Source organism: Pieris brassicae, chromosome 5 (assembly GCF_905147105.1).
Source record: "Pieris brassicae chromosome 5, ilPieBrab1.1, whole genome shotgun sequence".
NCBI lineage: Eukaryota > Metazoa > Arthropoda > Insecta > Lepidoptera > Pieridae > Pieris > Pieris brassicae.
Genome location: NC_059669.1, coordinates 13,475,819 through 13,503,277, shown reverse-complemented (window position 1 = coordinate 13,503,277; position 27,459 = coordinate 13,475,819). Strand labels below are relative to the sequence as shown.

Genomic DNA, 27,459 nt, shown 5'->3' with positions numbered 1-27,459 from the left:
TACCAAGATAAACATCCATACGCTTTCATACTATCACCGTTAATTACATTAATTGTGCTTTCAACGTATAAGTATCGCTAAAATCAATAAAAATCAATAAAGGTATCATCACTTGTTATGCTGATGACATGGCACTAACTTTTTATGGGGATACATGGGAGGAAACTTATAAAAACGCTGAAGCGGATCTTCACAAACTTACCGCGCACTTAACCAGCAGTCAGCTAACTATTAATCCATCTAAAACTAACTTCATAACTTTAGCTATACGTGATAAGAGCCAACCTCCCTCCAATCTTAACATAAAATTACACAAACTAAATTGTGATTGTAGTGAAGACTGCGGCTGTGACACGCTGCTTAGGGTGAAACAGATTAAATACTTAGGTGTGATTATTGACCAAAATCTAAACTGGCACGCACATGTTGATGCAGTAATAAAAAGGATACGTAGGTTAAGCTGGATTTTTTGCAATCAACGTCATGTAGCGGAACCAAACATCATATATACCGTGTATAAAACATTAGTTCAATCTGTTATCACCTACTGTATCACAGTGTGGGGTGGTTGTGCGAAAATCAAAGTTGTAGCAATTGAAAGAGCTCAGAGAGCAATTATAAAAATAATGTTACTAAAAAATAAAAGTTTTCCAACTGAAGAGTTGTACAAGTCTTGCAAACTACTGACCATACGCCAGCTCTATATTCTCCGTTGTGTCCTTAGGAGACACGCAACCTCTCCACATAAAACAGACACACCTCAAAAAAGGACCCAACATAATATAATAAGCTATACAATTTGCAAGACAATCTTTGCACGTAAGCAATACAACAATCGCTCAGCTTATCTCTATAATAGTTTAAATAAAACCCTTAGCTTTCATAATCTTACATACCATAAATGTAAAATAACTTTAAACCATTGGCTCGGTACACTTAACTACAACAAAACAGAAGCATTGTTAAATCATCTAATATAATTTTTTCCTTAATCCATCTTTTCATGCAACACGCGCACACATTTGTTTCGTCTTTCACATACACATTACATAGTCATCATAATATATTCATATATTTGTTTATTTTTATTTATTTATTTTTCTTTTTTAAACCAATTGTGTTGGTTGATTAAACTTTGTAAATTTAAAGAAGAGCGAAGCTTCCCTGTCACAGGTTTCTGACTTACTAGGGAGGCCTCTATCTGAATTGTATACATATATCTGAACAAATAAAGATTTTTTTTGAATTTTTTGAATCGCAATATAGTGAGGAAATGCTGCGAGTGCTAAAGGTACACTGCCACAGGAACCAACCTTTTTAAATTTTGATATAATTTTGTTTTTATTAATTTTTAATTATTTTTATAATTACTATGTACGGTAAGAAATTTGTACGTACTGTATATTTGTTTGTTATGTTTAGTTACATGAATGAAGAATAGTGTAGTATATTTAAATATACTTTATATTTGATAACAAGTTATAAAATATTCGTTCAATAATTTACTGAAGCAAAGCAATCAAAAATGACATTGAAATGTCATATTAAATAAAAATAATAATCAAGTTAGCTATTGGACTTGTCAAGGGATCAATCATCATTATGATGACGGCACTATGATATCATAGTGATTATTACCTTTTATAAAGTAATACCTCATTGGAAAAAATAATATAACAGTTTTTTACACGTTCGAAATAGTGTCCGTTTTGACTTGAAGACCACTATTTTAAATTATATTACGCCTAATTGTTCTAAATAGATAAGACTCATAAACAAGACTAAACAGTCTAACTTCTTTTTCTTCTTCAGGTGCCACTTTATTACTAAAGGTTGGCTGTTAACAACTTGAATCGCCAGGTATCTTGCGCTAGTTTAAAAAGCTTCTCCGCATGTGATGCCGGTGCCCTTCCGTACATTCCGAAACCACGACTTCTTCCTTCTATCAGCCCCACTCTTTCCTTGAAATTTGTCCATCATTATAAGCTGCAGAAAGTCGTATCGATGATGACACAAAACGATCAGATAACCGACTTGCATGTATATACAAAATATGGAAATCAGGACAACATGAAAGTTGGTATCAACTTCTGATTCGTTGAAGGACTCTTTCGTCTGACTCCCGTACGTAAAAATGTATTTTGTTTCTGAATATCACAAGTTTGACTGTGCCGGCGTCACGAGCTCTATCACCACAAAGGTGTGAAAGCATTTCTAATTTAATAAAATCACAGAAACATCACAGAACTTGTAAAAGATTTTCCAATAAACCCATATATATATTTTAGTGGCGTTGATATCGGTAAAACATGACAATTTAAAACGATTTATATAAACGCGGAAATTCCGTATGCAAATTTTATTATTTTAATTGTATCTGTACCTAATTGCTTAGCTATTGGTATTTATGAATTATGGATATTAATTTCCTGATTAGGTTCCACCTACGATACGTGAGTAGGCCGTACTGCCGGGTCGCTTAGTGCCTTGTCGCCTGTCGTTCAGTATACTAACGCTTTCAGGATGCTGTTGGATGCCACGCTTTTGCAATACCTCGGGCATGTTTGTCCAGGCTTCTATGACTTCTGGGCCATCCGTCGAAAGGCTTTACTCAATTGGCGAGGTAGTAAGAACAGTAACCTCGGTACAATAAATTGTACTCAGTCGCAAATTGTTTGGCAGTTTGTGCGCACGCTTGTCGTCTCTTGGAAACGAGTGTACGCGTTTGCTGTATATTAATTTATTTTTGTTTGTTGTATATGTACTAAAATTAGTCTTCAAGTTGTAAATAACTAAAATGGATCTGTGTGATCTAAATTTAATATTTTTTTGTTATTAATATTCAATTGACTGTAAAAGGATTGATTACATTTCGATGTTTGATTCATTGCTACCTCACCGGGTGACGGGAACGATTTTGTGATTGTTCACTGGAGTTGCGTTTGATACACACATTTAACTGTCCATTTATTATAGAAACGTAAAATGTTTATTTATTTTTCATAAGTTGTTTAAGAAGTTATTGAGAATTCCGTGTAATAAAATTAATTGGAAAAATTATAGGAAATATATCACGTTTACTACATTTATACCGACGCTATATAGGTATCCCAATCATACCATTTGTCCCTCCTTTCAGAAGTACGTGTTTTGCCTAAAACTCATCGATATCCAGATTAAGCATTCTAATAAACGAGATAGGTCTTGATATCCAAAGTTGCTCCATTTACTTTAGTTTTTATTATTTATGAATCGATGTATGTTTTTTCTCTCTTGGTGTTTGTTTGCCTATAAGTACTTGTCACATTAACATTCAAGACGTATGTTATTCTTAAGTAACAAAGTAGCCATGTTGGCAAGATTTTTAAATAATTAAATAGATATAATAAAGTAACTGTTGGTATATCAAAGAAATTTTACACTGGAAAATGACAGAATATTCGGTAAGGCACTATTAACAATCCGGAAATACATATAATGTATATTTGCTCACATTTCGCTGGAGTTGACCTTTTCGCATATAACTGGAAGCTGGCTGAGATGCAGATGGGTAGCATTCAGCATACACGACCTGTCACCATAGTGTAGATCGTCAGCTGTTACTTTCGATGTTGTTCCTGGAATCACACAATTTAGCCAATTAAAAATATATTTATTTTAATTCAATCGCAAATTAAACTAAAACTACCTGAAAACTTATACAGTACTTACAATATTCTTAACCTACATCGTTATAATAATAATTAAAAATTGATATATAGAAAATATAAACAAATTTAAACCCTCAGGTATTTCCTCCCTGTATTGCTTGATACTTATTCGTTAAGTGAGAAAAGCACTTTAGTTTGTATGTTTTTATTCATTTACTGAATTCTTTTGCTTCACTTTAGCTGACTTCTGGGTTATCTCGAAGAAATTGCTCTCAGCCGTAAGATTCTTATAATGTAAATATATCTTCTACATAGTATTTACTATTATCTATTATTTTGTAATCATGTTTGTGATAAAATACTCAATAATTCGAGCCTTTTTAGTAAACTTGTCCACTTAAGTATTTTATAATACTAATAATCAGTAGCATTGCAACTATGTCTTATACACAGACACATATACATATATATTGCACCTTTTAATATTTTAAATGAAAGTAGTTTTTAATGTTTATCTAACCGTAAGATTGGTAACTAAAAATACTCGTATTGAATTTATTTTCTTATTACTTAAGATGTCATGTGGAATATCGTCTAATGGTTGCAACTCCTTACAAACGTGTAAAACAAAAGAACTTGGCGATTAAAAGCGTGGCGAAGAGTTTTTCCGGCTTTTGTCAGGCTCGTCCGTTCTACGCCCTTGATTTGAGAACTGGCAGTAAATGTAAAATTAGAAGCATTAATTAAATATTTCTTTTTTTGATGTTCATAAGTGTACATTCTATTACCTATATGAATAAATGATTCTTGACTTTGACTTTGTATAGTTTTATTTGTTTTTATTATGTAATAAACGTAGAAATATACGTTTTAATCTATAAAGATTAAAATAATTTTCATAAACATATTTATAAGTCTATAAAAAAATAATCTATTTTTTAAAAATTAGCGATAATTCTTATGCAACGAATAAAATTGCCGTTCTCGTATCATTTCGACACAGCAAACCTTGACACAGTTGTTTGATTAGGATCACAGTCTCATGCGCACGTGATCCAGAATGAGTTTCTAATGTGTATAAAATTCTATCTAAAGTTATTAGGGCATTTAATTCATTCACCTGGGATTTTCCAACCATTATTATAGTGGAAAATCCTGATATACTTCACTTTATATTATAATTCATAGATTTAAGATTTCATTCATGAGAGCAGTGTTGGCCTAGTGGCTTGCGCGCGACTCTGATGCCTGAGTTCGTATGAGCATACTCATAGTCCCCGGCTGTGCACCAAAGGACTTTCTATGTACACTCGCTTGTACAGTAATGTAAACATCGTGATGAAAGCGGCAAGCCTTAGACCCAAACGTAGACGTATGTCAGGCACAGTAGACATTTGCACTGCATTATTTTAATAACACCAAACGCCTATTTTATTTTAGTAAAGTAGTTTTTTTATTCAAGATACATGGTCTTCACATATAATTATCAAATCAATGTATACAAAATATTATAAAAATTATTTTAAAGGAAGTTTCTTGTACGTTCTTCTCCATATGAAATCTCCATAGCTTTTGGAAAGGACAACTCATTTTTTTATTAATAATAATAAAATCGTTTATTTGCTGATACCGCTATCACAATTGGATCGATTAATTATAAAAATCCGCACAACGAGCCATATATAAATAGGTAGGTATGCAAATGTCGTATAAATGTTGATGTCATATAATAAAAACATTAACATAATGTCATAATAATAAGTTATTTAGTATTAGTGTCAAACTTTTTGTCTAAATATTCGCCCACGTTATAAATGCATAAAAAATTGCCTTTAAATATTTTTAACTTGTAATTTTGACTGAAGAAGTCCTTTTAACTATTTAAATTGAAACCTTGTCCTAATTGAAATAAATGATTTGATTTTGACTTGCCTATTAAAAAACTAATAATCACATTACAGAAATCTAAAGCCCAGATCTATAAAGGTTGTAGCGCCACTAGTTATTTTTATTCGTCATATAGCAAACTCAAAGGTAATTAATTACAGATTATTTTTTTACTGACATTCCCTTTCACTTAAAATTGCCTGAGGCTTCGAAGTATACGGCGGTCAATGTCAAGGAATGCCACTTGAAGGTCACGTGATATGAAGGTCAATTTAATACGTAACTGCTACGGAGGATCTGCATATGTATGCGTGTCTTCGTACAGCTTATCGAAAGCCTTGTCCAGGTTCGATTACCACAAACGTTAATTTATTGCTAAACACCTAATGGGGTATCATCGTTTGAACCTTCGGGTTAAATATATTAAGTAAACAAAGCGATTGACAGTTAAGCCATAATAGCAATTAGAGTCCTTTCTATTATGCATAGTATATAGTAGATTATGGTGCTAAACACATATAGAACATACTTGTCGAGTAGGTGGAAAATTATAAACGGCTCAAATTTCCTCCAACTTCGATTTGTTCCCTTTGGAGTAGAGATTCTTGTACCCTGGAGTTCAAGTGTTTTGGCGCTAATTAAAGATTTAAGTTTAACGCCTGGTTGATAGAGCTGGTGATGTCATCGCTCAACGCATAAATATCGCAATGCACACAGGAAATGCTGCCAGCGTTAAAGGTACACTGCCACAGGGTCCAAAGTTTTAAAATTTGTTTTTTGTTTTCTGTTTACTGAGTTTTCATTATTATTATTACTATGTAGGTTAAGAATTGAAGTAGGACACAACTTTTAGACATTTACTTGAAATATTGTCTGTTAATACATTTTTCAATAAGGCAACCTTTAAGGAAAGGTTTTCGGAAATTCCAATACAAATAAGGAAATGCCAAAATGACAAAATATTTTTTTCAAATTAAAAAATAACCCACAATCAATATTTTATCGCTTTTACTCACCTATAAGATAATGTCCTAGCTCTCCAAGGATGTATCCCACGGACACCAAACCCAGCACATACCACTTGTAGAAACCACGCAGCTTTGACAGAAGGCCTCCGTGAAACATTGTGTATTATTCTGAAACAAACAAAACTATTCATTTTCGTCTTATAAGCGCTTTAATAAACTATAATGGAAAACGAAAGATGTTGACCGTTTATCACACGTGTGTTTTGAGGGTAATTTTTAAGAAAGTAAAGTAAAATCGTATTAATTTAACATAAGTAGCGACATCGATGTGTCAGCCTACGAATTTTCTAGTCCACCTAATAGACATGCTACATCGGCCATGGTCTTCTTTAACAATATAACGCGTTTAAACTTCTGTACAGTATACTTTTTTTTGGCCGTTAATAGCGTCGCTGTCGTGGATATTAGGACAGTAGTATAGTAAATAAGGGGAATAATTTAAAGTCATGCAGGCTAACTTAATGATTTATTGAAATGTCTTAATATAACAATATATATATACTAGATCTAGAAAATACAGTTCTAATTGGCATGACTGATCCGAAAATTGACTTTAGGTTAATTTATTTACTTATTCATTTTACCATTTAATTATTTTCGCATGATACATCCGTAGATAATGAACAGATTCTTACAGAAAATTTCAGCCAATTAAAATTTAAAATCGTTATTGATGTAGCAGCCCTGCTGTGCATAAAAATCATTTCATGTATTTGCAAATATTTTTGTAAAAGATCGGTGTCACGAACATCAATAAAATTTCCATATTAAGCATGTCATTTAATTAAGCAAACCAAATGTATGGCTCAGAATGCGAGGAGGAAAATTTACTGTGAAAACTAACTAATTATTTTTACATTTTTAAGTCGGCTTTAAACGCTATTTCTAAATATTACCTCGAATGTATGTTAAAGAATTAATGCAATGAGATAAGGTTGTGTCCTCCTGGCTCCTGTGTTTTGTATGCATTGATATATCCTATTTGACAATTAACAAGAAGGTTTACGATTTAGGGCGCTGAAGAAACGAAGAACGTTTGAAGACAAACTTTTTGCAACCCAAATTACCGCTTGGCGGCGTGGCGGACTTTCCCCCAGTGTATCTTAACTACGAGAAACCGGCCAACGCCGCCAACTACGAACTAAACTGAGTGCAAACCCCACTTGGTGTACGGTAAGTTCTAGAAACACGACGTACGTGCACGTACGTTAAAAAATTCTTGAATTTTGATCTACTCATAGGTATCAGCCGTCGCGGCAGAATCCATCCATCTCGACGCCTAGCATTCCACAACACATCGCTTTTAAAGGCTCTTCTTGCCGCACACCAGCTCTTGCTGAAACCTGGCAGTTTTTACAGACCGATACGACTGTGGGGCCTTCAAGAAAGGAGCGTACCATTCCTTGATAGATCGGCAACACACCCGGTAGGCCCCCACGTGGTAACCCTATATTAAAAGTAACCTGCTTGCTCATTTGCCTCCTGTCCAATAAAATTCTCGTTTCTGAACGTCACCCATAGAGCTAAGTATGACTCCCGTATATCATCCTTTAATTCTAATCTAGGAGATTACTAAACTTCTCTTCGTATTAAAATCAGTGGCGCAACTAATCTTGGTCCTCTGATTTTGTATTTTCTCTATAGCATTTTATGCTGCGATATTGTACGTCATGAATTTACGTACGTCAGTAAATTACGAAAGTTCAATCACAATAAAGTATTTTGTCTTTCATCTTGAGTTTTACATTCATTTACGTTGCGCAGTTTGCGCTTAGAAAAGTTTACATGTACCAAAGTACGATACCAGGGTTAAGCGCAGACTGTAGTAGGTTAAAGGAACCATGGAGGTTGTCTATCTATATAATATTTTTAATATTCGAATAAAGCAACGTACTTATTACGATAATCATTTGTCAGGTTACCTTGTCGACCTTGTACAGTTATTAATATGTACTTAATATAATGACGTGTTATATTAAAAATATATGTAATCTGCATATAAATACTGTCCTGGCTGTGTTATTTGTTTAGTCCCCTTTAGATTATGTCAGTTCGAATCCCGGGTGTTGACAAACGTTATTTTCGGTTTTAAAGAACAACGCTTAACCTTTACAAGGGCGTATTCCTTACAATACTTTTGTACATGTTGTACTTTTGGCTATAATTTGGATGACGAACTTTCGTCCCCTATTTCAACCCAGTTTGTAGTAAAAAGGTCTTTCTTTCAAAAATTGGTTCAGTCGTTGGTGAGCGTAACACACAGACATGGTTCGAGTGTGATGTGTAATATAAGTATGTATTTACAGCATTCTCAAAGAAGTTGGTGGAGGAGATTGGTAGAAAAATATTCAAGATGGAGAGAGATGGAGCCAGTTGGAGACCTATACTTGATAAGAGTACATAAGAAATTAAAATTGTACAATATTTTAAGTGTCTTTTGTTAAGATGAATGATGATGATGATAAGAGCAGTGTTGGCCTAGTGGCTTCAGCATGCGACTCTCATCCCTGAGGTCGTACGTTCGATTCCCGACTGTGCACCAATTATCTGCGCATTTAACATTAGCTAAAATGGTGAAGGAAAACATCGTGAGGAAACCGGCTTGTCTTCGACCCAAAAAAAGTCGACGGCGTGCCTCAGGCACAGTAGGCTGATCACCTACTTGCCTATTCGATTAACAAATGGTCATGAAACAGATACATTATCTGAGGCCCAGACCTAAAAAGGTTGTAGCGCCATTGATTTTTTTTTGTAAAGATGAATGTTGCAATGAGGCTTTATCATTATTATTATTTAAAGCAGTCGTGTTCAGCGCGTCTCTTGTGGATCATAAATAATGTGAATAACTTCCGTTTTTGTTAAAGTTAAATGGGTAGTACTCGCAAAAACACTATCACTACCAATAAATCCGTAAGCAGTTTGGATTAGAAGTTGAGGCGATTTTAAAATCATCGTGTCACGTAGCAGCACTGACCCAAATAATTGTAATAACATAATAAGCTAAGGCCACGTCCTATTGTTGTCTGCACGAGACATCATAAGTAATATTAAAACTATTATTTGCCAGCAAATAATTATGCCAGGACAGCGTGGGCAGTAACTTAATTTAGTGGTTTTTTGTCACTGGCATTCGGCGGACATAAGTCACGCATGTGATTCTTCTGTGGTGGTTAGTACCTAATTCTAAAGCATTATTTGTAAGATAAGGTTTGTACCTTTATGAAGAATATTTTTGACATGTTTCATTGAATTTTTTTTCTAAGGTTGTGATCCGAACGTACAGAGCCGTCTCTGTAACATCCAGTAGCGATACCAACGACAATAAATGTAGCAGTGTAATATTAATAAATGTACAAATATATCGAAAATTTGGACTCTAGCAAAATAGTTCGTAGAAAGCGATATCTCGTGAAGATTTTGAGCTCATTTTTTAAAGGTTTTTATTTAACGGCTATGTTATGTAATACAAAGCCGGTGCCGGCCTTTTTTAAGAATCGATACGCTCTTTTCCTGAAGAACTCTATGTTGAATTGGTTCGGAAATACTTTAGTCGGCAGCTGGTTCCACATAGTGGTGACGAGCGCGGCAAAAACAACCTTAAAAAACGCTCGGTTATGGAACGAGGACGTCGAGGTGATACGGGTGGAATTTGATTTCGTATTCTGTCTCAACATCCAATGATGAAATGAAACGATCTATTAATCCGAACGACTCTGAACACTCTCCATGCTAAATGCGGTATAAGATGCAGAGTGATCCCACGTCTCTACGCAACGCCCAGCCAAGCATCAAACCGCTTGGAAAGGTGTAATTCAACATCAACATTTGTAATTATCACAGGATTAGTACCCTGTCTGTTCAGATTTTATTTGAACATTGAGCAACTGCTGGCAAGACTCACGCGTGTTTCAAAATGTTAATGGCTGAAGGTGCGCAATACACCAACAGCTCACATAAATAATATTATGTATGTGTGAATAGGTCTAAGTAATATTTAAGATATTATTTTTGAACAATAAATCAGATTTGAATATTGCTCTGTCGTATTCATTTCTCGCTTCCGCTCAAAGCAGCGAAGACTACTTCAATTTCTTAATTATCGTGGTGTGCCTGCTCGATAGCTTTGAGATAATCCCACCACCTAGAACCTTTGATCCTACCCGTAGGGCTCCTTCTGTTACCTTAGGTCTCTTAGTGCAGACATCCCGTAATTATTTATATATTCACTATTTATGTGTTAGGTTACGCCTGTAGGGCATACTAATCCGTAGGGTTGCTAGGTTCTTACATCCCCTCTCATATATTTAGTTATCTAGTGCAGCTTGCTTATACACATTACATATACTATACAGATACTCCTGGCATTCAATACATATAAAGATTAAACACACATTTCACAGTCCGCTAACTAGCAAGCTGTACACTGTATATGTCTACTTAATTGACAAAGTCAATTAAACATTATATACTTATGACTTGCTTCTAAAATGATTATTTAATAAATCTCAAATAAAGATAATTCCATATATACTTTTAAAATTAATGAAAATGGCATTTCTATAATGAGTTTTTGTTTCCAGTAGCAATAATTTCTCGTCCATTTCATTGATCTGTATCTATATGAACAGTAATGAATAATTATTGTTTCGCTGGGGATTGGTATAGGCCTACTAGTAGCACGCCATGTCCTTAAAGAATATTAAAAGCATGACTGTATAATGTTATCGGTGCAAATCACTATCCATTATATTAAGTTCCTGAGTCTTATGTGCAAATCGTGAGGATATTGTGAATATAAATTAGGATCATGGTAATTTATAATTATGCTTTAATAAATTATAATTCGATTTCTTCCGCTGGACGACTGGTTAGGTCTTAAAGCTTATGAAATAAACTTTGTTCGTAACGCACGTGCAAGCCTTCCAGCGTCGCACGTCCATGAACGCTGTCAGAACTTGAACGCGCGCTTTTAGTATTTCATAACAGTTTTCTGATTATGGAAAATATCGATCAATGAACTTTTGTATATTTCTATAACATTAATAATATAGTAGTTAAACGTCTTATGGTAAGATTTAGACACAAGACCAAGCGTTTATATATAATTCCCTGAACTACTCAATTAAATAAATCAATGGCGCTACACTCTTTTAGGTCTGGGCCTCAGATTTCTGTATCTGTTTCATGATCGTTTGTGAATAGGGTGATCAGTCTTCTGTGCCTGACACACACCGTCGACTTTTTGGGTATAAGGCAAGCCGGTTTCCTCACGATGTTTTCCTTCGCCGTTCGAGCTAATGTTAAATCCGCACAAAAAAATAAAATCCATTGGTGCACAGCTGGGGATCGAACCTACGACCTCAGGACGAGAGTCGCACGCTGAAGCCACTAGGCCAACACTGCTCTGAACTACTCAATTAACACATATATTATACTACCACCGTATATACTATGTTAATTGCGTTATAATATTTTAATTATATAATTAAATTTAAAGTATACAATAAAATACAAGGTTGCTGAATTTATCTAAATTTAAAATGCGAACAGGTTATAACGTCAGTTGTCAATATTAAGAACAAGGCCGGGAAGAATATACAGCCTGTTTGCTGTTTAAATATAATAAAACATAAAAAACAAGTGCGTTTTACGCACGCTATTTGGTTAACCTTCGAAATGAACGTGTTATGTAAGTAATAAAATTCGAGGTAAATAGTTTAAGATTAATCTGTTTCCGTGTGTGGTTTTAAGATAAAAATATTAATATGACAGTGGGTTTTCAGAATCTAAAATTAATTTTGAAAACGAGCAATCGATAACAAAATGTGTAGAGTCATTTGAAATTATTTGTATAAAACGTTTATTTGATTAAAGCACACATACATTTAAAAGAAACACAAACGCAATCACTTGAATCAAAAATAGGCCAACTCAACTTTAAGTTGCTGCTGTCACTGATTTTCAACGGCCACATACTATCTTGGAATAATAGTTTTTATTCAACAAACATAATTATGCGTGCGTCACACATCTGAAAAGTTTTCCCCTTATTACCTTTTGTAGTTTTTTTTATATTCCAATCTAATCTATCGCAATCTATAGTAATCACGTATTTACAAAACGCAACCATGATATCAGTAAATTATCATCTTTATTTTTTATTTAAGGCTTTTTGTCCTTATCATTCTTGTATAATATAAGTCTGACAAAATATTACTATTTGACACGTTATTAATAAGTCTATGAGATTTAAACTAAATTAACGCTAGAAAGAATATATGACTTAATTATTTGTATTATCTAATCTTATTAAGATAGAAGGCTCATGGTTGGGCTACTTCTAATTAATTAGTGATATTTGTTTTAAAATAAGTGTTGTTTGATGATTTGCTATTTTAAGAGAGTACCGAGAGTTTTTTACGCGGGTTCATTCTCTCGGCCTACACCCTTTGTCTTCTTTGCAGATGAGTTTAATGACGTGGAATAAGTGATACCTGTACCTTATATTCCATAATAAACATAAACTGTTTGCTAGTGCTTTGTTTAAAAATTTCAAGCGAGTTGCTATGAACTGAATTTGAATCCAAAATAAGAATGGTTGCGACGTCGGAGGAACAAAAGCTATATTGGTGACATCTTATCAACAAAAAGAATAATACTTTCTTGTCATGTATATCCACTATCCACTGCATTCATGCAAAACTATTTTAGTGTGAGCGACTGAAATCAAATCTGTTCTACAAAACTACGAGTTACAATTGTTTTTAGAAGATTTTGTTTTATAATACAAAAACATGAATAATTTTTATTAGATGTGTTGGTCATGTGGAGAATTCGACTCGAATACCTAAGAGTGCAGGTTTGAACCTCCGCTGTGCACCAATGGACTATTCTATTAAAATTACACTCGCTCGTAAGTGAAGAACATCGTGAGGAAACCGTGTTTACATATATTTTATGCAGTAAAGAATGTTATCATAATAACTGTTTTACCTCAAATATATTTATGTTTACCCTTTTAAGGCAATAAACAATAGATAGTACCGGTGAATCCAGAGCTGGTGCTTCCTAGCTCAACGAATAAGTATCGCAATACAACGAGGAAATGCTGCCAGCGTTAAAAGTATTCAGATACCAAACTTTTTGAATTTGTTTTGATTTTCTTTTTAATTATTACTTTGTCCGTTAAGAAAATTGTATATATTTTTTAATTGTATCATATATCTAATAAAGTATGGAGTGTCACCTGTGGATATCCGCTTATAGTGATATTAAATACAAATTTATGATAACTACACGTTCTTGTCGATCTATATAGATAACTAGTCTTAAGTACTAGGCAATTTGCATTATACGCTAAGTACTGAAATAGGTTTTACATTTGTCATGTACGGTGATTCACCTATAAACTCATTTAATAAACTTAATACACAATATTATTCTAGGTTTGGTTTTCCCGTAAGTAATAAGTAAAAAAAATTACAATTAATCTGTGTTAATTCGAAGAATTCTATGCCCTTCACAACAGTGGGTAGCAACTAATGAAATGTCAATTATCACGGAAGGGGTTTTACCATTTGACGTTTTGACCAGGGCAATTATAACGTTTATTTTTTAACCAAGGTCCTTTGAAGTATACTTGGCGCATTATGACGTATCAGACACCAGTTCTAGTAATCTCTGAATTGCGCAATTTAATTTTTTCAATAACTTTAAGATTAAAATAAAAAATATTTTATCAATATTATGTCAAACACGATTAATGAACACGCAATTATAAATAATTCCAGTGTTGGTACGTACCTATCATTATAATTAATTGGAAAATAGTACCGCTTCTCCCATTTGTATTGTATTAGAGACATAGGTAAATGTTATCAAACAATCTTTATTGTTTGTTATTTATTGTGGAACGGTCTTGCTAAATGGCGTTCGCGAATTCGTTTTCTAAATCAAACTACGTCTATCTGGAGACGCAATTTCTTTCAGAGTATAAAATTTTGTTCCAGAACTAGTCCGTAAACTATACCCTATTGCTATTTAAAATTGCCACATTGAAAAAGTTATTTTAAGTTTTAGAAGCTTTTAAAGTGAATTTCGAATGGTGAATGGTAAATCAAATTATTTTCTTTTGTTTGTTTTTTTAAAGTAGCAAGTAACAAATATACAATATTCTTAACCTACCAAGTAATAATAATGATTAAAAATTTATAAATATAATATTAAAACAAATCTAATAAGGTTAGTCTTTAACGCTGGCAGTATTTCTTCGCTGTTTTTCGATACTTATTCGTTATTTTATTAGTTTTGTAAAATACATTTTCTTATATTAAATGTCATTAACATTAATTGATACAATTCCAATCCTATTTTGGTACAATATGTTTTTTTAGTAGGACGGACACGTCCTTGGAATATAACAAAATCAAAATTTATGTCATTAACACTCGGAAGCCATTATAAAATATTCGTGTGATGAAAAATATAATTAAAACGACACAAATTGCGAGGTTAATTAACGAACGACCTTAAATGAATGAAGTCGTGTTTGTTTTATTAATTAGTGTCTCAGGTTGCCTAATATAAGGTCGTACTTAGAGTTCTCCATTATTTCTAATTCCATCTAACAAACGGTAGTGCAAGGAAATATATATTCATAATGGTTTATTATTTATGATTCAAGCATAGGGCAATAACCTTTCTTAACTTCCGATTAAATTTGGAGCGATATAATAAAAAATCGGATTAATATTAAGGTCAATTTTAAGTGCTAAATGTTTTTCAACTTCGTAGTACGAACCAGTTCCCAAATAAAGAGAAGAACTGTCAAAAAAACTCTCCGACGTTATTATAAAACAAATCTTGATTAAGCGGCTAAGACATATATCACGCTTAATTTCAACGTATGCTATGCTGATTTTTTTCCATTAAGTTTTAGGCTATATGCTGGTGAATGAGTAAGTGTAGACACATCTGCGTATCTAGAGGATTAGGATGAGGAGGACCTATTCCTTTCTTTCTTCCTTAGAGAGCAGATTTATATTTACAACAATAGGTTCTTTTGTTTCTGAATTCTTTAAACTTTTATAACTTAATCGAAGTCGTGAAATAGTAATTACGTGCGAAATTTATGACATATGTGAAAAACCAGTGGCGCTAAAACTTTTTTTGGTTTAAAAAAACAATTTACATGCCCAAATTTTTTTTCAAAACACATTAATGTAATGAAATTTACTTATTGTTTTTATAAGGATATTTTTATTTTATTTAATAACACAGAACAGCGCACCATTCAATCTGGAGTATAAATTTTTTTTATCTTTAAATTTTTGAATTTAAATAATAGTTCTTTCTTTTTCTTTATTCAAAATTTTGCGAGGTCGACACATACCTGACCGTTGTGATACCATCGACAAAATGTATGAAGGTTGCATACAATTCGCCTTTGTTTAACACTTAGAACTTATTATATAATATACAAGCTACGTCCGGATCATTGTGAATGATCTATAAACAGATAAAACCGTTTTACCGTTATTTTACTCACACTACTAGTTTCAGCATTCATTTTCCTATGGATAATTCGACTAACTGTTAATAATTTCGTAAGGATCTTACCTCCTTGTAATAAATAAATTAAAGTATGTATTTTTTATAGAGCAAGAGGCTCATGGCCCATGGACAATCATACTGCCGAAAAGTTCGCATATTGCTGAGAATTTATTATACATTAAGGTAAAGTTGAATACTTTATTTTTTTTATGAAATGACTAAATTACTCTCCGTCGCTCTTTTAATCGCCTAGTACCTCGTCATATTTAATTAGAACCCGGCGCTTGGTTCCCCTTGTCAAGTAAGTTCTTCTTATATATTTTATCATTGCCAAGTAGTTTCCTTGTAATCCACAAGCCTACGAGCAAAGAATTCAAAGTATGATTCAGATCTATGACTCACAAATCCATAGCTAACTAGATCCTGTCCATAATCTAGTCTGTGTTAGATTTGAAACATTCTTAATTTAATCTGGAACTGACTACATATATAATAAAAACTTCTTTGATCGAAGGACTGAAGGTCTTTTGATTGATTATTAAAGTAAATTAGCACATTAAATGATATGTGTAATTTGCATAAAATGCTCTTGACATTTGTTTTATATTATGAAGTAGATAAATAATCACTAAAGAATGTTTTATGACTTCCGGATAGGGATAAATTGTATTTTTTTGTTGTATAGCAAAAAGTTGTAATGTAGCAAAAAGTTTGAACGCGTTTTTAGAGGATATGAATGGTCATAAATGGGTAAATATTTCCCGATTGATCTGAGATCAATTTTATTTAGAAAATAAGAATGAGTTTGGTTCAGATTTAGGCTTCCAAGCAGGTGTGCTTTATTTCGGTGGGGGGGGGGGGTGTAAGTTTGTCGACGAGATCCTGGGAACCATGGGCAATGAATCCTCATCATCAATAATATTCCAACTTAGGGAACACATATAAAATAAAGTTTTTTTTTGAAAATAATTGTTTGCTGTATATGACCCAACTAAGTCATGAACACTCCAATATGCGAAGATGAGTTGCCTAACTTCCACTCTGCTTAATCTCAGTTTATAATTGAAACACAATAATAATTAACGTCATCAAAATGATCCTAGACGACGCTAACATCGTCGAATTCATAAAGTGCAACAGACTCAAGCCGACATATGCATTGAATCGTGGACGACAGGACCCCAAGGTCCTTACTGAACTCACAATCTGCTGGCAAGAGAAATCCCGGTAGAGGCCGCGTTGGTGGGATGGAGTTGTTGACACCTCACAGGTCCTTGAGAACCTCGAAACAACGGGTTCAAAGTGCGCAACTTTGAAGCACTTGATATAGATTGCTATCATGCTGAGTATGTAACTAAAACTAAATAAATTCTGTAAAGCAAGCGAAACGACGAATATTTAAAATCTAAATATTAATCAAAAATGCTTTAGTCCGGTAAAAAAGTGTTTTCTTTCTTTCAATGTGTAAAAGTATGTAAACTTTTAAATAGACATATATATACTTTAGAACAAATAAACAACCCAACTATGGACAATTTGACGGCCCTGAACTTCGCAAAAAAGTGAAAGGTGGACGGTGTCAAGCAGTACGTAATTTAAAACAATTACTATTTTTTCACGTCAATTCATTCAATCGAATCATGATAGAATTTAAAAATAAAAACTAATGATATGGCAATTTGGATGTAATCAATGGCGATTCAGTAATGCATGATAGTTATGTTTATAAGATTATTTAGGTCTATTTTTTAATTATTTGTATCATTTATCCCTACATCCTCTGTCTTCTTTGCCGATGAGTAGGGATGTCTACCTATTAAAATTTAATGACGTGGAATAAGAGATACTTATATCTTATGTTCCATAAACATACTTTATTTTATATTCCCCATAATTGTCATGTATCTTAGCTTGGCACATATACTGTAGATTATGATGTAGTGAGCTTTAATAAATGAATAAAACATCTAATATATCTATTTTATTGTATGGAATTATGGAGCTTTATTATTATTTATTATATATCTCGTTTTTTAAGCAAATTATGTAAACAATAATCACCGTAACACAGTAATTTCTGGTTCATTCAGCACATTATACTATAAGTTATAAGATTTTTAACCTAAACTTTTTCTCCAAACTGTATTTAATTTCGTAATCCTATACCTAACATAAATTTTATAAAACAAAAACAATGAAACTAATCATACAGCCAATGGAGCCTCATATGTACAAAAAGGTTTAAATAGGAAAAATCAATAAAAATGATTATATACGTAATGCCACCTAAATTGCAATGTATTTTATAATTCAAAATGGTCCATTTAATATGATTTCGATCAAAAATTTATTAATCATAAGTACTAATGACGGAAGTAAAAATCAATATTACATAATCATGATTTAATAATTACAAAAATCTGTTGATTATTCTATTTCAACCATTTATTGATTCAACAAGTACGTAATTTTTAGATTTAAAATTATTCGTATCTATTTTTATTTCACGGACAAATCAGTAATTGAAACACCAATGTCATTAGCAAGGAATGTCAAAGCATGTATTGTGAATTTAAATTAGGGTAGAATTTTATCACGCATTGGTCACGGATCCGTGTTACAAGGATACAATATCCTGAAGAATAACAACGTAATCTTACGTAATTTAGCAAAAAATAAATATAGCAAATTTTACTCAAACTAATCCTTGTGTAACTTCAATACTCATCGTTTGTTATTTAAACTTATTTTTAAACCTATTTTACAGTGTTTATAATGATTTTTTATGCATATCGTAAAACCTAATTTATGCGTTCAACTTATCGAAGGAATACGATGTTTGTTCCTAGACGTATTTGTAAAGGATTGGCTTGACACCAGCGTTCAAACGCGACGTATAGTTACAAACGAGGCAAAGAGATCCGAAAAGACTTGCTGCGAGATAAAACGGGAAGTGCAAGACTGAGCGCCTTGGAGGATTAATGTGGAGGCCCTCTACCCCATGTAGGAGACATAGGACTTTAATTCAAGCCATAATAGCCACGTCATTTTTGCATTTAGGAAATGGGGTCCTGTACGAGCCAAGGCTATACATTTTGCTCATTCAAGATTTATTGGTTTTATATTTTATAAGCGTGGCGATTTCGTAAATCGTCGTAGTTACGCCCCGAGAGTATAGCCGGGCGTAGGCACTCTCTTCGATTGTTACATTGCATTTATTCATTACATAGCAATTAATATTTTATTATTTCGCTTATATTATATTATTTTACGCGAGTGGTTAATCTAGAGTTAAACTAAAATTCTCTATTATTTAAAGCACTCCATGCCCCAAAAACCTCATAATAAAATATTAGAATTTATGAATTCTCTTCTTAGATTTTCAAATTATTCTGATACGAGTCCACGGCATGACGCTGAGGTTTCAAAAAAACTAAAAGCGCACGCTTGTAACTACTTACAGCCACACTCTTAAATGCTCAGTGTATTAAACGCACACACATCCATTCACATACTCATACATTCGCGTACATTTAAGGTCTTATACGACTTGTATTAAATGACTAAGTCTACTTAAAATTACAAGACGTTCGTATAGGCCGGCCGAAAGTTATTTTCGTTTAAAAAGGACTACATTCATACATCAGAAGAAATAACGGATTAATCAGCCCTTAACGTTAGTGTGGCTTGTTCTTGTACCCTACCGCATAAATTGCTCCACACTGTTCCGGATATTGACCCCAAGCAGCTGCCGCCGCTCACGGCTCAATGCCAAATTCTTTTTATTCGCTGCATTAATAATCAAATTGTTAGCATAGATAAAAAACATTGACATTGATATACCTGCATGCTTTTATGTTTGTTGCCACTGGATTTTTAACAACAGTTTATTTCTGGTTTTCATGAGAGCTACCTCGTTTCAACACGAAGGTTGGTCATTATAATCAACTATAGTAAAATCCAGGCTGTATTTTTAACCTTGACATATATGAGGGTATACGGTCCAATTAGATAACATAGATTTTGGTACTCATTAAAAGATACGGCATCGTACTCTTTTTAGCCACAGATTATATATAAAACTAACTAGCTAACTATAAAGTTCACAAAGGGGATTTCGTCTTTATATGAATTAAAAGCTTATTACAATAATTATGACTATTATATTATGTTGACTTAATTTTCTATAATACATTAAACAGTTTAAATGAAGAAAACGCTTTAACAGTCAGTAATTGTAATTATTGAATGCAATTGAACGATATGTTACTCGCGTCTCGCCAAACAGATCTTTATGATATGAGTGTTCTTTTTAAATAATAATACTCTCTGCTTCCCATTGTCTCTACTTGCCATTGTGTATGAAGACTTTTTCTATCTCTTACATTTTTACATAATAGATTCATAAAATTGAATAACTCATTCGTGTTACGCGTCTCGCGAGATACGCCCCTACATAGGAAGTATTTTTATTTACAATATTCAAGGGCGAGCCGGGGCGCAACTTCTTGTGAGATCCGTTCTTTTATTTTTGTTTGCCTGCTTCAGATATTTATCATTTTTCACAGAACCGTTCCAGGCAGGGTCTGTGCTTTGTTATGTCCTGTAGGCCGTTGCGGTCTACAATCATATGTGTTTGTTGCCAGGTCGTGCCTAGACAGTGCGAATATAAGGCAATATATAATGAGAGTTACTCAGCAGTCACATAGCAGTCAAGCCCCGTCTCCGTGCTCTGATCTGTATCGGTATTAATCTTATAGCTGTGTATCTAAGCTAATCTCCATGGATCTTGTTCAATCGAAAGCGTGACTACAGGCTTGGGTGACCGGTTGCATTGTTATTTGCTAATAAATACTGATTATAATATTTTTTTTGTGAATCACGAATCATATGTAAAATGCGTATGCAATTTATGTATGTCATGTTTGTGTGAACACAGAACTGGTTTCATGTACTTTGCAAAAGGAATACGTCCTTTATAATCAAGGTTACATCGACAAGTATATTTTTTGCCATAGACTAAAAAGTATCATGTTTTTTTTAGTCTGGAACAACCGCATTCTTTAGCGATAGTGAAAGAATGCTTTTTGCACATTATTGTCTTATAAGATTTAGCTTGGAGGTCCTAGATTCAATTCGCGGCAAAACAACATTGTGTCGGGTTAATAGAACAGAGTTCTAATTACCTTTTTTCTTTAAGGATTTAAAAAAGCCCATTGATGGGGCCTCAATCAACACAGATCAAAACAGTACTAGCGATTAACCATGATATTACGATAACTCATTGTTTTGAAACAAGGTTCGAAAAACTTTTTTTACAAAGAATGATTTGGCGGTACTTGAATCTTGTAAACTTTCACACCTAAATCTAGCATACAACTTATACTTGCAGTACGATAATTACTTCCCACTTCCTTATTTAAATCACATTTTCATAAAATAGTTATTGAAGTGTCAAATGTCAAATCATGACAATAAACACGAGAATAATCATCGTTCTCAATTAAAATTAATGTGTTAATAATCTTGGTTTATGTTTAGGTTTAGATATACTTGTAATTAATATATACTAGATTTTAACTATAGTGCCTATGTATATTTTGTTGCGTAGTAATTTAAGTGTTGTTTTTATATAAACTTTAATATTTAATTTATGACATACATAATAGACATCGATCGTTGTCAATTGAGAAAAGTTTAAAGAAGAGAAAAGTTCAGTCTATAATTACGATATAATTTAAGTGACATTTTCAAACAATTTTAATTAGTGCGTTCCTCGCTCAACGAATAAGTATCGCAATACAGCGAGGAAATGCTGCGAGCGTCAAAGGTACACTGCCACAAGGACCAAACTTTATAAATTTGTTTTAATTTTCTTCTTACTTATTTTTAATTATTTAATTATTGGTTTGATGGTTGAAAATTATGTATGTAATATAATAAATATTTCATCTTGCATCATAAGTTTAGTAAAATTAATATGTAGGTAAGTATGAAAATATTGTTATGTTGTAATAATAGTAGAGCAGTGTTCGCCTAGTAGCTTCGGCGTGCGACACTCATCCCTGAGGTCGTAGGTTCGATCCCCGGTTGTGCACCAATGGATTTTCTTTCTATGTGAGCATTAGCATTAGCCCGAACGGTGAAGGAAAACATCGTGAGGAAACCAGCTTAGCTAAAAGTCGACGGCTTTCGTCAGGCACAGAAGGCTGATCATTGATACTTGCCTATTCGATAACAAATGATTATGAAACATATACAGAAATCTGAGGTCCAGACCTAAAGAGTTTGTAGCGCTATTGATTTTTTTTGCAATATTTGCTGCCATCGCGAATTTCGTTTCTTTAATATTTCCCTTTTTTTTTAATTTTCTCTCCATAAAAATCTTCCACAGAATTCAAGGAATAAATAAAAAATACTCAAACTGATCCAGCCGTCTTTTGTTTATTATTATTTGATGGATTCTACTGTCAGAATAAAGTTGTCAAAAGCCGTTCATCAACAACAAAGACGCATGTATTGATAGATTTCTCGGGTATTTATTCTGCAAAAGACTATATAACTTTACACTACTTAACATATACATTATTATTGAGTGCTTATAAAATACAAAATATGTCCATTTACGTTCGAAATGCTTACTTATGACAATAAATACGCCGTTTATTATCATAATTATATTATCTTAATATGTCATATCTAAATAAAGATTGGTATAAAATTGAAAGTTCATTGTGTAATATTTTGCAACTGTGATCATGTGGTTATTGTATTATGTCTTAATATATGTGTCGCCTTAATAAGCCGTTTAATTAACAGCTACAGCTAGGTACTTAACTAAACATCGGCGTTTAACTAGCGGCCTGAAAGATATTCAGCCAGTTGATCAAACAGTTTCACTTAGTTTATTTAGGATAATATGGGTTTTTTGTAGGTTCAACTAAATGAGGTTGTTATTAATGAATTACTATTTAATCTATGGTATAGTAAATAATGAGAAAATTACAAACAAAAGTACAAATTGTAACATTGCCACTAGGTAAACCACAGACTAAAAATATTTTTCATAAATAAAAAAAAATATAAAATTATGAATTTATTCATGGTACAAAGTTCAAAATGCCAGTTTTAAAATCGTAATACAAAAGATGCTTAATGGCTAAGTTTTTATTGAGTTGTAAAAACTGTATAAAAAAATAATAAATTTAAAGTTCGTTACTTTAAGAAAAATGAATAAAGTATCAGATGTTACAATAAAAATAAAAAGCATAAGTGGAACAGTACGGAGCACCTGGCTAGAGGAATAGAAAAGTGGAGCAAGAAACTACTAAACTGGTACCCTAGGTACAGCAAACGAAAGAAGAAGAAGATGGATAGACCAAATAAAAGAAACAGCTCAGATAATGACACAGTGCAGAGAGACATGGCGAAATCAGGAGGAGGACTATGCCAAAAACACAGATAGCTAGAAATATAAACGTATTTAAATATATTATTATTATTACTTTACAGATAAAAACAAGTGACATAAATTATTATGAATGCATTACAATAATATTAAGCGATCTTTTCCATGCAACTTTATGAAGGGAAATATACTCACTTTAAAAAAATCATAATTATAATTAAGAGTCTTTGCGAATACAATTAAACAAAACATCTCAATGATTAAGGCGTAAATTACATTTTATGGCAAGACCTTTTTAGCTTCGTTGACTGTGTAAATTCACGTAAGTAATCAGTAATTTATTTAACCATAAATTTTATGTACACAATTCACATATACAAAAACTTAATTCGTTGTTTGTTTGACTTGAGATCTTGGGTTCAAATTACGGACGTGGACCAATTTTCTTTCTTAACAAAGTACGGTAAAGGGAAATTGCGGAAACTGTGATCACTTACTAACCGAAAAACAAAATTATGACGAAACAGATACAGGATTCTGTGGCTTAGGATTATAGCGTATATTTAAGTGCTTATGAGCTTTTAGAGCTTACAATAGAGAAAACAACGGTTTTCTCTGTGTTTAATATTTCTGGTTTATCTCAATACTCAGGCTTAAGCTATTTGTGCAATAACTATTATTTTTAAATTTTAGCGCTTGGCTGGTAGCGAAATGTCAGTGGGCCTAGATTCGATTTGTAAAATATTAAACCAACAATACTAAGCTTATAGTATTTCAAATATAATTTAACATTATTTTATTAAATGCAAATCCTTGAAATTCGTAGCAATTATAATTGGTATTTTTAATATAGACCCGGAGATAGTATAGTTAATGTAATAAATTACAGTCGTAGGTAGCTACTTGCGTCAGGTGTGTCCTTTTTTAAACGAGTTCAAAATAAAAGAAATACATTTTTTTAAATAATGCATATATTATATGATTTATTTTAAACATGTTTCTAAATCGGTATGATAATTTTTGTAACGATTTTGTAATTACATTTACAGACAATAGTTGCTCTACAAGGAAGCTTATTTACATAAATAATAAAAGCAAGGGCACTTTAAGCACCTCATTTATGATTTAATATATAATTGTATCAATTTGATAATTTTATATAAAAGATTGCTAAAATTTGGTTAAAAACTTTTTTATCGCTAACCATAGGTAACAAAAGCTTATGTCACGTTTATGTGTCTTGCACACTATGTATCTATGTTGTCTTGTTAATAACCTTATTATTACACAAAATACATTTAAATTAAGAACATCATCTCAAAAACTCACCACAGACTGCAGAAAACCACAGAGTATAAACACAACTAAATCCCGCCAAAAATCACGCGCGGAATTCAAATGCACGACTCGACTTCGACTTCGTTTGAACTTCGAATTCGATTCGCAACCTCTATAGAGGTATTATGATGGCACGTGCGTTGCTGCAGAGTGCGCGGTCTCCACTGACAACGCTTGTGGTCAGCGGAACCTTGAAGGCTTCGATCCCCTACATTCCTCGATTAATTACCGCTCTAGTGTCGTCCTTTGTTGTTTAGGACTTGGTCTGACATGATTGTTGAAAGCAAGGATTTTCGATCAGACATTTGTCACGACGGAAGTGTAAAGTAATAGAAGTTATTAATAAAAAGTTAATAGTTTTGCCTCGATTAAAAATGAGTTCAATTTCTTGCGTATTTGAGTAGATAATATTGTAAGTAACCTACCTAAATTTGAAGAAAAGATTTCAACGCGTACTAGGTTTTTTTAAATTTAAATAATAATAATTATTGATTGTGTGATTTAAAAATTTAAGTGGTATTTACTTAAAAATCTTAAAGGAATTGCCAATTTGATTTATATAATTATTAAAATAGATTCAACCTATGCTTCATACTAGTTATTTAATTAATTATAGATAAGACTTGCATTAAATTTAAAATTATTCCATATTTACGGAAACATATTAACAAAATATTAGCATATTACATTTATTCATAATATTTTAGCAAAAATTTGCATAGAACTTGGCCAGTGCGCGGGAGTGCCAGGAAATGGTAGTTTTGTGACGTTTCCGTCTTTTGATAATTTGCTGTTCTATACAATTAATATATCACGTATATGCCCTCTTAGTTCCGTAGCAGCAGAGATATTTTATAGACCTGAAACACAGCCCTTCGACTTTCTACTCCCATATAAATACGACTTCCTTCTAAATAATTGGAAAATAAAGGATTACTGTCGCATCAAAGATAACAGTCACCATCACGGGCCACTGTCTCCATAAAAAACGTCTAAAGTTTCATAATTTAAAAGGCCGGCATCGCACATGCGAGCCTTCTGGTAATGTGAGTGTCCATGGGCGGTGGTATCATTTGACATCAGATGAGCGTCCTGCTCGTTTATCTCCTATTACATAATCTCTTTCTGTTTCAATCACCCACGTACTCCTGGAATGTGTGGCTGTTGCTTCCCAACGAACAGGATTCCTCGGAGCAGTAAGTTCGGTCCATGGACCCTGCGAAGTGCTCAGGAAAATTTCTGAGCTTCCGGAAGGTTTTAGGGTGGCTTTTTTAGCTGGTACCTTACAGACAACGCACCAAATGACCGTCTAAGTGCGGAAATTGAGTCCACACCACATACTTAGGTCATAGAATTACTCACTGTATCACTAGGCTAATACTGTTTCAAAGAGAAAACCTTGTCTATGGTCTGACATGGGTTGCTATGCGATATCTTATCTGTAGATACCTAAATTAGTTGATAGAGACACCAGTCGACACCACCAGACCCGATGCAAGAGTAAATATATATAATACTAGCTGTCCCCGCGAACTTCGGTTCTCCTTACTGTGATTTTACTTAGCCTACCTACTAGTACATATCAACATGGAACATTTTGCTATGCTACCCCAGAGACTGTTGGGTTTTTCGGAATGAAAACTTATTTACTTGGTTTTTCTGTGAATACTTCTCTAAATAAACCCTTTATCACTTAGGGGTTTAAAATTTAGATAGTAGCTGCTTCTCAGACTTACTGAACAAGCATAAAAAAATTCATAAGAATCGATCAAGCCGGTTCGAAGGAGTATGTGAACGAACATTGGAACTAGAATTTTATATATATAGAGATTTGCGGAAAACAGAATTCTGTCTGCCAACAACAGCTAAAAGGTTTTAATTTCAATTACGAAATTATTCAATTAATTTATAAAAAAAATGTTGCATAATCTTAAATGTATTACGTTTATTGATATAACCGTGTTTAGCTTCGTTCAATGTGTGATTAAAATGAAATATGTAGTAATTGATTGCTACTTTATCGATTAATACTTGGCATAGCTTTAAACGTTACGATTGCATCGTTAAAGTAGCTTACAAAACATTATTAACGTTATCTTTACACAGCAAAAAACGGCTTAAATCTTTTAATTACGCAACACGTTTTACCCCATGCTACGCTTATTAAAGGAACTATATAAAGATTGCGCACAAAAACCGGATTGTTTTAGCGATTTAAGATGAATGTATGTGTACTGTTTAATCATGTTGAATGATGTATGTAATATGTGTACTGTTTAATAAAAAATCTGTTTTCCGTGGAGTTTCTGCTTGTTAATAATATGTGTTAAGTGTGTCTAAACTAATTTATGGTGAGAAATTAATGTTGTTGCTAATAATAATAATTTATTGCATGAATATGGTACAAAAAGGTGGTACAATAGTAAGTAATTAAATTAAATAATACATATTCTGCCACACACAATGGCGCGCAAATTTGTCTTTAAAGGAGTTTTACTCATATGAATTGGTCAATTCTTATATTATTTGTATCGTACATATCATATTAAATTTATATTAACTACAGAGTCTCACGCAAATAATCATTTATTGAATA

The 27,459-nt window shown here is 32.9% G+C and overlaps 1 protein-coding gene across 1 annotated transcript in view; it reads right to left on the bottom strand.

Moving 5' to 3' along the window:
• LOC123709324 (probable 4-methylmuconolactone transporter) overlaps window positions 1-25,015 on the bottom strand; it is a 37,845-nt gene extending 12,830 nt beyond the window's left edge. The window contains exons 1-3 of the mRNA XM_045660560.1: window positions 24,855-25,015; window positions 6,554-6,673; window positions 3,494-3,617 (exon numbers count right to left, since the gene is read on the bottom strand). Coding sequence (XP_045516516.1) covers window positions 3,494-3,617; window positions 6,554-6,662 — 233 coding nt within the window. The 5' untranslated portion in view covers window positions 6,663-6,673; window positions 24,855-25,015. The remainder of the gene's footprint in view (window positions 1-3,493; window positions 3,618-6,553; window positions 6,674-24,854) is intronic.
• Between the last annotated feature and the right edge of the window lie 2,444 nt (window positions 25,016-27,459).